We start from the raw sequence: 12761 nt of genomic DNA, 5'->3' as shown, positions 1-12761 counted from the left end.
CGCAGGTAACAGCGGATTTGGTTTTAGCCCGTTCCTTAAGCGCGTCTTTGGGTTTGTATCATTCCCTAAGGACCGGCTGTGGATCCCCTGCCCTGTCCCACGTGGCTGTTTGTTTTTTAATGTTAACAAGATATTCCTGTCATTTTACTCAAAAGAGTCTTTGCAAATCTTATCTTGCCGTTATCTATTATGTAGGCGTGTTTCTTTTATCTGTTCTGTTCTTTCTTTGTGCTCTGAGGTCCATTTCCCAGCTCCAGCTCGGAGCACACACCGCCCTTCTGAACAAAGTTCCGCACCAAAATATTGACGCAAAAATTACCGATTTATGCAAAAAACACCCCATGACTGATACTAAGATGCAGAAGCCCGGGGAGCAAAAGCTACTTCACCGTTTTCCTTCACAAATTTGAGACTCCAAACTGGGTAATTCCAGGAGGCAGCTGAAAGGATCTGATTAGTATCTGATTAATTATCAGAAAACACTGGTTAAACTCAGATTTGTTGTTATTATTATTCATGGGGCAGGTTTGGCAGAAGCTCTCCCTGCGCCTGGAGGTGTGGAGCCACGTTCTGGAGTCGTCTCTTTGCACCCCATGCTTGAATTTGGACAAAACTCACTCGGGTTTTGCAGAATTTAAATAAAAAAGGGCAATTTGGTCTTAAACGAGGGGTCTGTACAGCTTGGCCTGAGGATGCCGCTCCCGTTCCCTGCTGCCACCCGTCCTGGCTGGGGACAAACCGGGACGGCCGGTGCCACCAGATGGTGCTGCCATCCAGGGACGGCCTGGAGGTACCAACGGCTTCCATTTGATCCTGGGGGGTGTCCTGTGGTCCCACCGCCCCTATGGTGCAGAGCTGGAGCAGCGGCGGTGTCACCGCTGAAGGGACAACATCAGGTCCCCACGGCACAATGACAACGCTGGTAACTCAGCGTTTACCTCTCCCCGAGCAGACTGGGGGTTGGATTATATTCACTAGTGCAAGGCGCAGCTTTGCGAAGCCTGCGGGTTAAAGCCTGGCCTGGGTAGAGCCCAGAGCCAGCCCAGCGTCCCCATGCAGGACGGGGCTCGGGGGGTGACACACACATCCTGGCCCAAGTTGGGGACTCTGGTGAGGTCGCGGTGCTTTGCGACTGCAGGGGGGCAGAAAGCAACACTTCACTATTCTTGCTGAATCTCCGCTATTTCTTATTTATTGTCCTCTCTCCGGGAACGTTTTCCCCCAGGTTTCCTTAATAACCAGCGTGCGATGGGCGCCAGAGCTTCGAGACCCCCGAACGCAGCCGGGGCGCGAGGTCCCCGCGGAGCCCGCGGTCCCCGCCGGCCAAGCCCTGATGAAACGGCTCTCGTTTCAGTTTGCGTTAGGAGGTGATGAGCTCTTCCTGCGCGGCGTTTCCAGGTGATGTCATGCTGCTGGCTCAGCTCGGGAGCCCGTTTTGCAACCCAAACTCTCCGGGGGCGGGGGGAAGATCGCAGCTTTTCCTCATGGGTGGTGAGGAAGCTCATCGTGGAGCATCCCGCTGGGGTTTCTTGGCTGTAGATCCCGGGATCTCTTTGCTGGGCTGGCTCCTCATAGATCTTCGTTTTGTTTTTGTAGCAACCCGGCCTATTCCCTCCTTTCCTCCTCCTCAAACCCCCGGTAAACGAGGTGGGATTTTTGGGCAGCGTCCATCTGGTGGGGCCGCTCGCCTCCCCGCGTTTTCCCAGCTCGCAAATCAAAGCCGAGCTCAAGCGAAGGTGCTGGAGAAACCCCCCCCAAAAACCCCTTCATGCTTTTGCAGCCGCTGCCCAAGGGCTCCCCAGAGCTCCCCCCAGAAATCCGCAGCTGTGGGGCTGGAGCAGGGAATGGCTGGAATTTCCTGCCTGCTCCGAGCAGCCCTTGCATGTTCGGGCAGGTCCCAGGTAGGGTTTGCTGCCTCTCGCACCCTCGCTGGGGATGAACGGGCTCCCAGTACACCGGGAAATCCCCGGTCTGAGCTTCCCACGGCAGCGGGGATGCTCTGGCAAAGATTTCCGCATCTCGGGGCTCCTCATTGTGGCGTTTCAACCGCGGTTCTTTCCCTGCTGCCTGGAGGTGCCTCATCGTCTGCTCCAGCTTCTCAGGAGCTTCACCCCAAACCCCGGGCTCAGTTTTGGGCCCCTCGCACCAAGAGATGAGTTTCTCAGGGCCACGGGTCAGTGCCAGGGGTGGGCTAACGGTTGGACTCCACGATCCTGAGGGGCTTTTCCAGCCCAAACCATCCCGTGATTTAGTATAGATGGGTCATCACCGACCTCTGCCGCAGCCCGGGGTTTTCCTGGCTGCTTCCCAACCAACGTCAGAGTTCAGACCTGGGCGAAAACCACTTTTCGCTGCTCCTGGCCGGCGGTGGGTGCTCCGTACACAGCTCTGCCCGAGTCACGTTCCTCTGACTAATTCCCTGCTGACGGGCACGTGGAGCCCACTCCATGCCGGTATGCAAATAAATACATGTATTACATGTGTTTCTGGTGGAGGTCAGGCTGGCAGCAACCTCACCTTGTTCTTCAGCAGCTTCCACCGCGTGCCCCATCCAAAGAAAAACATCCAGACTTAAAATCCTGTGGTTTTAAGGAGCTTTCTAGGTTTTCCTTCCCTTGCAGCACCTCCTGAGGCTTCCCTTGGTAGAGGAGATGATGCTCTGGGATGTACTGAGGTTGGATTTTATTTCCTTCACCTGTTCTCCCCCCGGGGCTCTAATGCTGCTTTTTAAAGCTGCTTCTCTCAGTAACCATCGCTTTGATCCTGTGCAGGCTGAACTTGCCTCCCGCTCCTTGTGCGGACGATGCTCCAGAGGCATTTTACCATATACCATTACACCATATATCATATTTATGTTTGCTGAAGGGGGAATCACATTTGTAAAGCCTCATGGCTGAGGGACAGACCTTACCTGGAAATCTGTCCGTCCGCGGCGTCTGTCCCGGGAAAGGTGCTCATGGCCAGCGAAGAACACCCTCGTGCCCTGAGGACGGCGTTTTGGGGCAGAAAGGACCTCTCACGCGATATTTCCATTTTTGGGGGGCATCGCCTGCACTGTCCGGGCAGAGGGTGTTGGGATTCAAGTTAACCATTGACCACAGGTGCAATCAAGGCAGAAATGGTGTAGAAAACACATTTTTGTCAGATGCTGTAATCTTGCAGCAAAGGCAGAATAGCGTGATTCCCACTGTGACAGGGCAAAAGCTGCTTTTCTGCACTCACCTGACGCACCCTGTTTATTTGTCCTTTATTTAGAAACGTCTAAAGGTCGGGACAATGACCACTCTGCAAATTCATCATGACCGCAGTCGAGTGCTGGGAAAACATGGGCTGTGGCTTCCCGACCATGCCGGGCTGGTGGCGGAGGGAGATTCCTCATCTCCATCCCCAAAACCAGCCGGGATGGACCAAACCTCATCCCCGAGGTGACCGACGGAGCGCGACAGAGCCCGGTTGGGTTCGCCCTCTCCACCAGGGGTTGTTCACCCCAAGCTGCTCCTGGAAATGCTGAAGCTGCTTCCAGCCACCAACTTCCCCAGAGACCGAGAGCCCCGGGGGCCGCTCGGAGCTTCACGTGGTGGCGGCCGCTATGGGAAGCTCTGCTGCTCTTCCCTCCCCAGCTTTCGGCTGAAAGTACGCCGTGGGAAAGAACTATTGACCTTGTTTGCAGGAAGTATCCCTCCTCCGGCATCCGATTTGCTCAAGCTGAGTGGTTGTGGGGAGCACGTGAGGTCCTGGAGGCTGTGGGGAGCAGCCCCAGCCTGATGCTGTTTGCAGAGGGATGCTCTGGATATGGGGTGCTCTGGATGTGGGATGCTCTGGATGTGGGATGCTCTGTATTTGGGATGCTCTGGATGCGGGATGCTCTGGGTGATGGGATGCTCTGGGTGATGGGATGCTCTGGATGCGGGATGCTCTGGATGCGGGATGCTCTGGGTGATGGGATGCTCTGGATGCGGGATGCTCTGGGTGATGGGATGCTCTGTATTTGGGATGCTCTGGATGCGGGATGCTCTGGACAAAGCGATGCTGTAAGTCACTCTGTCCTGGGGCCACTGTGTGCCCACTCCTGGGGGGCTCTGGCTTTTGTTGGAGGCTCTCAACACCTTTATGGGAGCTCAACAGCCGTGAGGAACTAACAGACCTAAAATCTGGAAGGCAGCACTTCCCCTCCTGCTGCTGAGATAACGAATGAATTTTTGCTGATAGCTGCAAAAATACCCGGGGTTCCTGCAAACACACACAGGCGGGCGACTGCAGGGGGTTTTCACACTTTTTGGGGAATAGGAACTCTCCGGAACCCCCTTGCCTGCGCCCACCCCCATCAACCCATCCCACTGCGAGCCCTACACGAGCTGGCTCAAGCCGGAGGCTGCAGCCGGCGTGCATCGCATGCGGAAGTGACCAAAGTTCATGTTCCCCTTCTTGTTTCTTTCGGTGTTTGATTTCAGCATTTCCAACATGACTTCTTCCCCCGGTGCTGGCTCAGCTGGGAGCCGCAGGTGGCTCTGGGGACCTTCTGCCGTGTCCCCTCCTGGCGGTCCCCGCCGCCCACCTCACCTCTGGAGGTGCAGAGAGATTGAAAGCGCCATTTCCACCTTTTCCAGGCTCAGCTCTGAGCTTTCCTTGGGTTTTTTGGCCGTCCCATCCGCAGGTCTCCCCATGATGGGAGGGATGCGCACAGGGTGTGTTAACGGGAGAGGAACCCGCGTCCCGCCGGGAAACAGGCGATGGATCCATCTGACTTCCTGCTGCAAAGAGGTGATGCGGTACCAGCCCAGCGAGGGCCGGAGGAGCCGTGCGGTGCCGCGGCCACACGGGGTGGAGGCTTCGCAATCGCATCTCGCGGCCTGGTGGGGACACGCGGGGACGTTTCACAACCGGCCGCTCCGCACTCACGACCGCTGCTCTTCAAACACGAGTTTAACGGCTGCTGCTGGACCGTAAATCTCGGACTTCCATGGCTGGCGTCTTATGGGGGAAAAACATCCGGCTTCGGTGAACTTTGATGCTGTGAGGCCCCATGCGTCACTTGCGGATGGGACTCGGACCACGCAACACGCCTACAGTTCGAAAATTCATTGCAAAAGCAGAAATTTCAGGATTTGGGGGTTTGGCCGGTATTGCTCAAGGGGCAAAGAGATTGCTGGTGGGTCAAGGCCAATTTCTGCTCCTGGTCACGCTATGAGGCCCCGATTTGGCTTTGGATGAGCATCTTTGGCACCTCGCAGAGGGTGGAGGGGGCTGGTGGCCAGGCTGCCACCCGCTGGGGACCCGGAGGCGCTCCTGGTGCTCCCAGGAACTCCCCAAGGATCCCGCAGCTCTGGTTGGAATAGAAGTTTGGGTTGGAGGGCCCTTCCAGCCCCCCAGTGCCACCCCTGCCATGAGCAGGGACATCTTCACCAGCTCAGGGTGCTCAGAGCCCGTCCAGCCTGGCCTGGGATGTCTCCAGGGATGGTTCATCCACCACCTCTCCGGGCGACCTGTTCATGATGCTGCTTGTGCTGCCAAACTTCTCCTTTCATATGTTTTAAGGGGAAGAATTTGGTCTTGGTTTGGCTCAGGCAAACCCTGGAGAAGCCGGGTGAGAAAGGCAGGAATAAGGCTGGAGCGGGGGATAAACAGCCGTAAAACCCAGGATTATGCAGCGGAAGCGCAAGACCAGGTGCTTGGCTCAACTTCAGGACATTTGGGAACAGCCCTGTCAGCGCCGGGGGGGATCTGCCCCGTCACCTTGTCCCGCTGCGCGGTTTCTGGTCGCTCTGGTTGCGTTGTTTGGTCAAAGCATCCCTTGGAGAAGGCAAGAGGTGGCTGAGCCCATCCTGGCGTTGGCCCCTTGTTCCCACCGTGGGTTTTCTCTGCTTCCTGCTGGCCCCGTGCCACCCCGGAGCACCCAGCTCCATCCCGAAACGGCTTCGGGCTGGTGCCCGGGGTGATGTAACCGCGGCCGTCGTTGCTTCAGAAGGGACCGAACCCAGGGCAGGGCCGCGGAGGAGCCGCTGCCGCAAAGCCGGGCTGCGGTGTCATCAGCCGGTTTGGTAGGACAAGGTCTAACCTTAATCCTCTCCCACCTGCCTGCATTGCCGGGGTGCCCGGATGCCGCTTCAGGGGGGTTTTAGGGTAAACTGCATGTGTGGCTCAGCCCCACGCAATGCTGGGGACCTGTGTGGCAATGGGGACCTGTGTGACAGTGGGGACCTGTGTGACAGTGGGGACCGGCACAAGGAGAAGGATGGAGGCGGCCACTGAGGATGTAGGGATGGACGCACCGTGCCCGCAGCGCTCCCCACCTGCACATCGCCCTCCGTCCATCGCCCCCTGCCACCTCCGAGGCCATCACTTGTCACCTGCGGCCACTTGTCCCTCACCGATGGAGCGAGTGGGATCCCCTCATCCACGAGCCAGCTGGGGAGAACAGGAGGTGGAAGGGAAATACTGGTGTCTGAGAAAAGCCATGATGTATTTCTCATCTCCGCGGCTGCAAATTGCCTGATCCTGGCACCACCGGGGTGCGAAATCCCAGGCGGAGCAGGAGAGATTCCTGCTGGGCGTTTATTCCGGCGTCACCCGCCGGCAGCCTGGGACGGGGAGGGGGGGACGGAGGGCGGGCAAAGTTCGGCTCCTATAAAACTCCGATCTGGTCCACTTCATTCATCCCCTGGGCAGCAGCGCCGGGAGCTGCACCTCCAGCGTGGGGTTGTTTTTGCGCAAGAAGTTTTGCAAACCGATCGCTCCCCTGCGTGATGCCGAGGGCACTGCGGGACGTCGGGGCTGCCGTCACCTGCCTCCAGCTCCTGCTGCTCGTCAGCAGCGCGGAGCCGAGGCCGCACGGGTGGGACGGGGACAGGACCCAGCTGGAAGCCGTCAAGAAGGGGATCCTGGAGCGGCTGGGGATGTCGGCTCCCCCCGTCGTCCGGCAGCGGCTGGACCAGGAGAGCATCCGCCGGGCGCAGCGCTTGTACCGGCAGAAAGTGGCTGAGGTGATGCGGAACCAGAGCCGGGAGGAGGAGGAGGAGGAAGGATCCGTGTCCCGGAGCAGGCGCCTGCACCGCCTGACGCCCACCCGTGAGTGCCCGCGGCCCCGCGGCCGTTCTGTCACCCTCATCCTGCGTGTGTCCCCTGCCGTGTCCCCACCCGGGCGTGTCAGCGTGTGCCAGGACATGACTGGGCATGAACCACACGTGTCCCCGTCACCCTTACCCAGGTGGCTTCTCCCGCCCCGGTGGTGGCAGGAGCTGCTGTTTGAGCTGTTTTGCTTAAAAACACCAAAAATTTGGGATGAAGGTTTTGCCCAGTGGCAGCTGTGGGTGCTTGGAACCGGGGCTGAGCCAGCCTGGGGACAAACGGAGGGGACATGGGGAGGTGCCATTCCTAAAGCCCCAGTTTGGGGTTTCATCTGGACCTGGGGTGATTTAGGGAAATATTCAGCTCCTTGGGCTGTGGGGGGAACTGGGGTGGGGGGGTCACGACGCTGCAGTTGGGGGGTCCCTGGGGATGGTGTGTCCTGGGTGGTCCAGGGAGGAGGATGGGGCTGAATGTCCCCGTGTCCCCAGCCTCGGCATCTCCTTGGGATCCGGGTGACTCCACGTTGGCGGCGGTTTGGCTGCGGGACAGGAGCCGGTCACGAGCCTGGGCTGGCGGGGGGGTGGATTGCCAGCTCTTACATCAGCTGTCCTTGTTGTCCCCACAGTGCTGCGCTGGCCAGATGTCCCCCAGGGACACCAGGACCCCCGCGGTCCCTACCGCTACCGCCTCGTCCTGCCCCACACCGAGACTTTCCACCGGCAGCTCCGGGTGGCGCGGGCGGAGCTGAAGCTCTTCAAGAAGTCCTTGGCATCCCACGCCACGTCCCCTCTGGCCACCTCGCTGTCCCCGCGGGTCAGTATCTACGTGCTGGGGGGCGCCCACGAGACCCCCAAGCTCCTGCGGAGCCAAGAGCTGGACCGTGACACCCTGAGCCTGGACATCACGGCGGCCGTGCAGCCCTGGGCCGCGGGTGCCGAGGACACGCTGCGCCTGGAGCTGGCGTTCACGGCCAACATCACCGCCTCGCTGGCCACCTCGGCGGGGGAGACGCTGCTCCTGGAGGTGGAAACCCACGAGCCAACGGTTCGGAGAGCCCGGCGAGCCCGGGGGCTGGAGGAGGAGTGCGGGAAGAGCGATGGGAAGTGCTGCCTCAAGTCCCTCAAGGTCTCCTTCCAGGACATCGGGTGGTCGGACTGGGTCATCGCCCCCAACAGCTACTACATGAGGTTCTGCGAAGGCTCCTGCCCCCACAACTACAAGCCGGCCAGCATGCACGCCCAGATCAAAGCCCGCATGCACTCCCTGTCCAAAGCCACCCCCCCGCCCTGCTGCGTCCCCGCCGCCTACGACCCCATGGTGCTGATGCACTATGACGGGCAGGGCCGGCTGGTGTCCACCGTCTTCGAGGACATGCTGGTCACCAAGTGCCACTGCGCCTGACGCCGTCGCCTTGGACCCAAACACATCCTGGCAGCTCCAGCATCCCAAAACCCAGCCCCCTGTGGCACAAACCCCCCCTGGGCTCTCCGGTTGTGACCCCCCTCCCTCCGCAAGCCACAGTAACTTATTCCCCCCTCCCGCTTTTCCAGATTTAAAACCTTCTTTTATTTTGTAGGTGGGTCCTTTCCAGCCCAAAGGGGCCGGGGGTGGGTCTGAGCATCATTTTTTTCTCCGCTTAGAGCCTTATTTATACAACCTTCTTATTTATTGCTAACTTATTGCATTTTATAGCAGAACAGGGGTTTTTTGGGGAAAGGTTTTTTGTGTGTATTATTATTTTATATATTTCTATAAAACAGAAACGATGCCATAACGTAAATGAATAAAGCGATGGGAACGGGCATGCTGGCGGCTCCTCTTGCCCATTTTGGGGGGTGTCCAAGGGCACGGGGTGAGCAGGGACCTTCAGCTGGGGGGTCCCACAGCTCGGCCCCTCAGCCGAACCTGCTCCACGTGCATTCTCGGGTAAATCCTTACGGTTTCCAGGGCTGGAGCAGCTCCATCCCTGCCCCGGGGGGTGAGTAACACCCAGGTGATGCTCCCAGAGACCTTTGAGTTGTTTGTGTCCTCCAGATGGGCGCTGAGCGCAGCCTTGACCCCCCAGGCACGTCCAGCTGGGATGTGGGTGATGCCCAATTTCCAGGTATCTCAGCTGTTTTGGGGGAAAACCCTCACTCTCCCACCCCGGTTCTGCCAGCACAGAGGTTGGTGGCACACGCCATTGTCCCCAAGGGACTCGCCACAGGATGGGGTGGCTCTGCTGGTCACAGTTCCTCTCTGTCCTGCCCCCTCTTCCAGCACATCCCGGGGTGTCCTGGGCTGCTCGGTCCCTTGGCAGCTCCTGGTGGGGACCTGGGCTTGGGGAACATGGGATATGGGGACCCCCAGTCTGGGGACGTGGGCTTTGGGGACCAGGACTTGAGGGACAGGGGATATGGGGACCTCCATCCTAGGGATGGGGTCTTTGGGGACCAGGATTTGAGGGACAGGGGATACAGGGACCTCCACTCTGGGAATGGGGTCTTTGGGGACCAGGACTTGAGGGCGATGGGACACAGGGACCTCCAGTGTGGGGACATGGGCTTTGGGGACCAGGACTTGAGGGACACAAGCTGTGATGTCCTGCACTCTGGGGACATGGACTTGAGGGACTTGGGCTTCAGTGACCTCTACTCAGGACCTGGGCCAAAGTGATACGGGCTCTGGGGACCTGTCCTTGAGGGTCCTGGTCCCTTGGGACCCCCGCTCTGGGGACTTGGGTTCTGGGGGCTCAGGGACTTTCTCCAGCTTTGGGACAACCACCCCATGTCCTGCGCGGGGCTCCCAGCAGACCATGAGCTACACAGGTAATTTAAGGTAATTAAACCATTTAATAGGGCGTCACGAGGGCTGGAGCTCAGGGGACCCAGGCAGAGCTGTGGGGACACCAGGACAAGCCCTGGGGGTCCCCATGTCCCCAGGCTGCGACCCCCTTGGGCTGCACAGCCCAACAGCGCCGGGCTCAGGGATTTTACCAAGAGCATTAAAAAGTAAAACGATGTTTTGTTCTGTTCCCAAAACTGGCAGATTTAGCAGGAAAAGGGGAGGGGTGCAGGTGACCCGGTGCCCGGATGTCCCCAACCGCCAAGATGTCCCCAAGTGCACGTGCGCCGTGCAACTCGCCATCAGCAGCCGAAAGGGGAAGAGGAACCGGGGCCGCGGTCACCCCACACACCCCCACTTTCCGGGGTGGCCCCACGCGTGTCCCCAGCGAGACGGCTCTGGTAGATGCTGTGACAAGGTGACCCTGCGGTCGGTGGCCACCAGCCCCGGGAGGACACGCTCCCTATGGTGGGAACTGGGGCAAAAGGGGGGGTTGATTAAAATACCCCCCCCGAGAGAGGCGTCCCTGGCAGGATGAGTGTGTGGGGACACACGTGTCCCAGTCCCAGCCATGGGGAGTGCCCATCCCCATCCCCTCTGGGCTGGGGGGACACCAGGGCAGAGTCAGGGGGAGTCAAAGTGTCACCCCCACAGTCCCCCCCAGCTCCTCTGGCCCCTCACTGGTCGGGGACAATGTAGACGTCCTCGGGGGGTCTCTGCATGTTGGCGTAGATGGGCTGGTCCCTGGGGAATGACTCGCTCTCCAGGAAATAGTCATCGTCCACCGGGACCTGGGACCTGGGGAGGGGGCAGAGGGGTGACACTGTGCCTGGGTGATGGGGGGTCAGGGGTGGCCGGTCCCCGATGGGGGACCAAAAGTCATGGGGTGGCTCTGGGGATGTGGGTGGGGAAAAGGACTCAGCCCCAGCAAGTGGCCGGATCTTGGGGAGGGGACAGCATGGGATGGGTGGCACTGGGGGGGGGTGGCGCTGGAGGTGGTATGGAACAGCGCAGCACGGGATAGGGTGGATGGGTTGGGGTGGGGGGGATGGGATGGGATGGGATGGGATGGATGGGATGGGATGGCATGGGATGGGATGGGATGGCATGGGATGGGGTGGGATGGATGGGATGGGATGGGATGGGATGGGGTGGGATGGGATGGGATGGGATGGGATGGGATGGGATGGGATGGGATGGGATGGATGGGACGGCCCAACACGAGGTGGCTGGGTTGGGACACCGCAGCACTGTTCAGCCCAGATGAGGCCGGGCCGGGCCCTGTCCCGCAGCCGGTCCCTCACCTCTACAGTCCCTCACCTGCACGGTCCCTCACCTGTACGGCTCCTCCTGCCACCGCGGGCTCCTGCCCTGGCCAGCGCACCGGCTCACAAACACGTTCTCGTACTCCGGCGCGGTGCCGGTGTCGCTGCCGCCGACCTCATCGCTCCGGCTGATGTAGTGGGGCTGCCCCAGGGCCGCGGGGGGGTCCTGCTTCCCCCACTCCGTGCCGGCAGAAGCCGCTTTCCTCCTCCGGCAGCAAACCACGGCGGTGACCGCCAGCAGCACGGCCACCCCGCCGGCCGCCCCGGCCACCCCGGCCACCAGCCCCACGCTGCCCCCGCACTCCCGGGCGTGAAAATCGGTGACATTGAGGAGGTGGCCCTGGGCTGTGAGGCAGTGGCAGGGGGACACGGTGCAGTTGTGGGGGGCGCAGGAGCAGGGGGCCGGGACGCTGCTCAGCGCATCGCAGCCCCACAGCAAAGCCAAGGGCTGCAGTAGCAGCAGCAGCAGCAGCAGAGGGGACGTGGGGTGACGCATGGGGGCTGCAGGGCGACCCATGGCCCCTCCACCCTGCCAGGCGCCTGGGGGAGAAACAGGGGGGTCAGCAACACCCGCCCGCACGGGTCCCCAACTCCCCCCCCCAGTGCAAACCAGCGCAGCCCAGTCTGGCACCCGCCCGCTCCCTCTCGCCCCCCCGGGGTGCAGGGGGTGGTTTGCTGCCCCCAGCCCGAGCACCCCAACTTGCCTGCGCTCCGGCCGCCTCTCTGGCGCAGGCGGGGGTGCGGGAAGAGGAACAGGCGGGTCCCAATGTCCCGTGTCACCCTGCCAGGGCGTCACCGGCCCCGGGGGGGGCAGGGGGCAGTACCCCCCTCCCCAGCACCCTTCCGGCCCCCCGGCCCTCTCCGGGGTGCTGCTCCGAGCCCCCGAGCCGCGCCGGGGCTGCTCCCGGTCCGGGCTCCGCGCGGGGGGGTGTCCGTGGCCCCTGGGTGTCCCCACCCCGCTGTTCTCCATGGCCGCATCCCCCCGTGTCCGCCACTCCTGTCGGTGTCCCCCAAGGCCACCACGTTCGTGTCCCTCGTGCCGTGCCCGTGTCCCTCCGTGCCCACCCTCTCACGTCCCTGTGACCACGCTGTCCACGTCCGCCCCCTGGTGTCCGTGTCCCCCCCCTCACATCCACGGCCGCGTCCCCATCGTGTCCGTGTCCATCCCCTCGTGTTCGTGTCCACGCACGTCCACCCCTCCACATCCGTGTCCCTCCGTGTCCCGCCTCGTGTCCGTGTCCTCCTTGTGTCCACCCCCTCGTGTCTGTGTCCCTCCATGTCCACGCCCTCGTGTCCGTGTCCCTCTGTGACCACCGTGTCCATATCCACCCCCTACCTCCTCTCCATGTCCCCCCGTGTCCCCCATCTCCATGCCCGCTTCCCCCAGCCCCCGTGTATCTCCATGTCCCTCCCTCGCCTCCGTGTCCCCCCTCTCGTGTCCGTGTCCCACTGTGTCCATATCCATCCCCTCGCGTCACTGTCTCTCCGCGCGCCCCCTTTCTCCTCCATCCCCGGGTGTCCCCACCACCGCGGGCCCCACTGCCATCG

At 61.2% G+C, this 12761-nt stretch overlaps 3 protein-coding genes across 3 annotated transcripts in view; 2 read left to right on the top strand and 1 right to left on the bottom strand.

Moving 5' to 3' along the window:
• UBA52 (ubiquitin A-52 residue ribosomal protein fusion product 1) overlaps positions 1-12761 on the top strand; it is a 103894-nt gene that overhangs the window by 14102 nt on the left and 77031 nt on the right. The window lies entirely within an intron of this gene.
• Positions 41-8867, top strand: GDF15 (growth differentiation factor 15). The gene is made up of 3 exons (XM_065857986.2): positions 41-1398; positions 3256-7065; positions 7691-8867. Exons 2-3 carry the CDS (start codon positions 6744-6746, stop codon positions 8464-8466), a joined length of 1098 nt encoding a protein of 365 aa, XP_065714058.1. The 5' UTR covers positions 41-1398; positions 3256-6743; the 3' UTR covers positions 8467-8867.
• Positions 9877-12536, bottom strand: LOC136113331 (uncharacterized). Its single transcript, XM_071799617.1, has 3 exons — positions 12344-12536; positions 11225-11753; positions 9877-10686 (listed from the first exon to the last, which is right to left on the bottom strand). Exons 1-3 carry the CDS (start codon positions 12534-12536, stop codon positions 10566-10568), a joined length of 843 nt encoding a protein of 280 aa, XP_071655718.1. The 3' UTR covers positions 9877-10565.

This window comes from Patagioenas fasciata, chromosome 27, assembly GCF_037038585.1.
Source record: "Patagioenas fasciata isolate bPatFas1 chromosome 27, bPatFas1.hap1, whole genome shotgun sequence".
Lineage (NCBI taxonomy): Eukaryota > Metazoa > Chordata > Aves > Columbiformes > Columbidae > Patagioenas > Patagioenas fasciata.
Note: the sequence above shows the minus strand (reverse complement) of the source record. Positions and strands in the feature narration are given on the sequence as shown.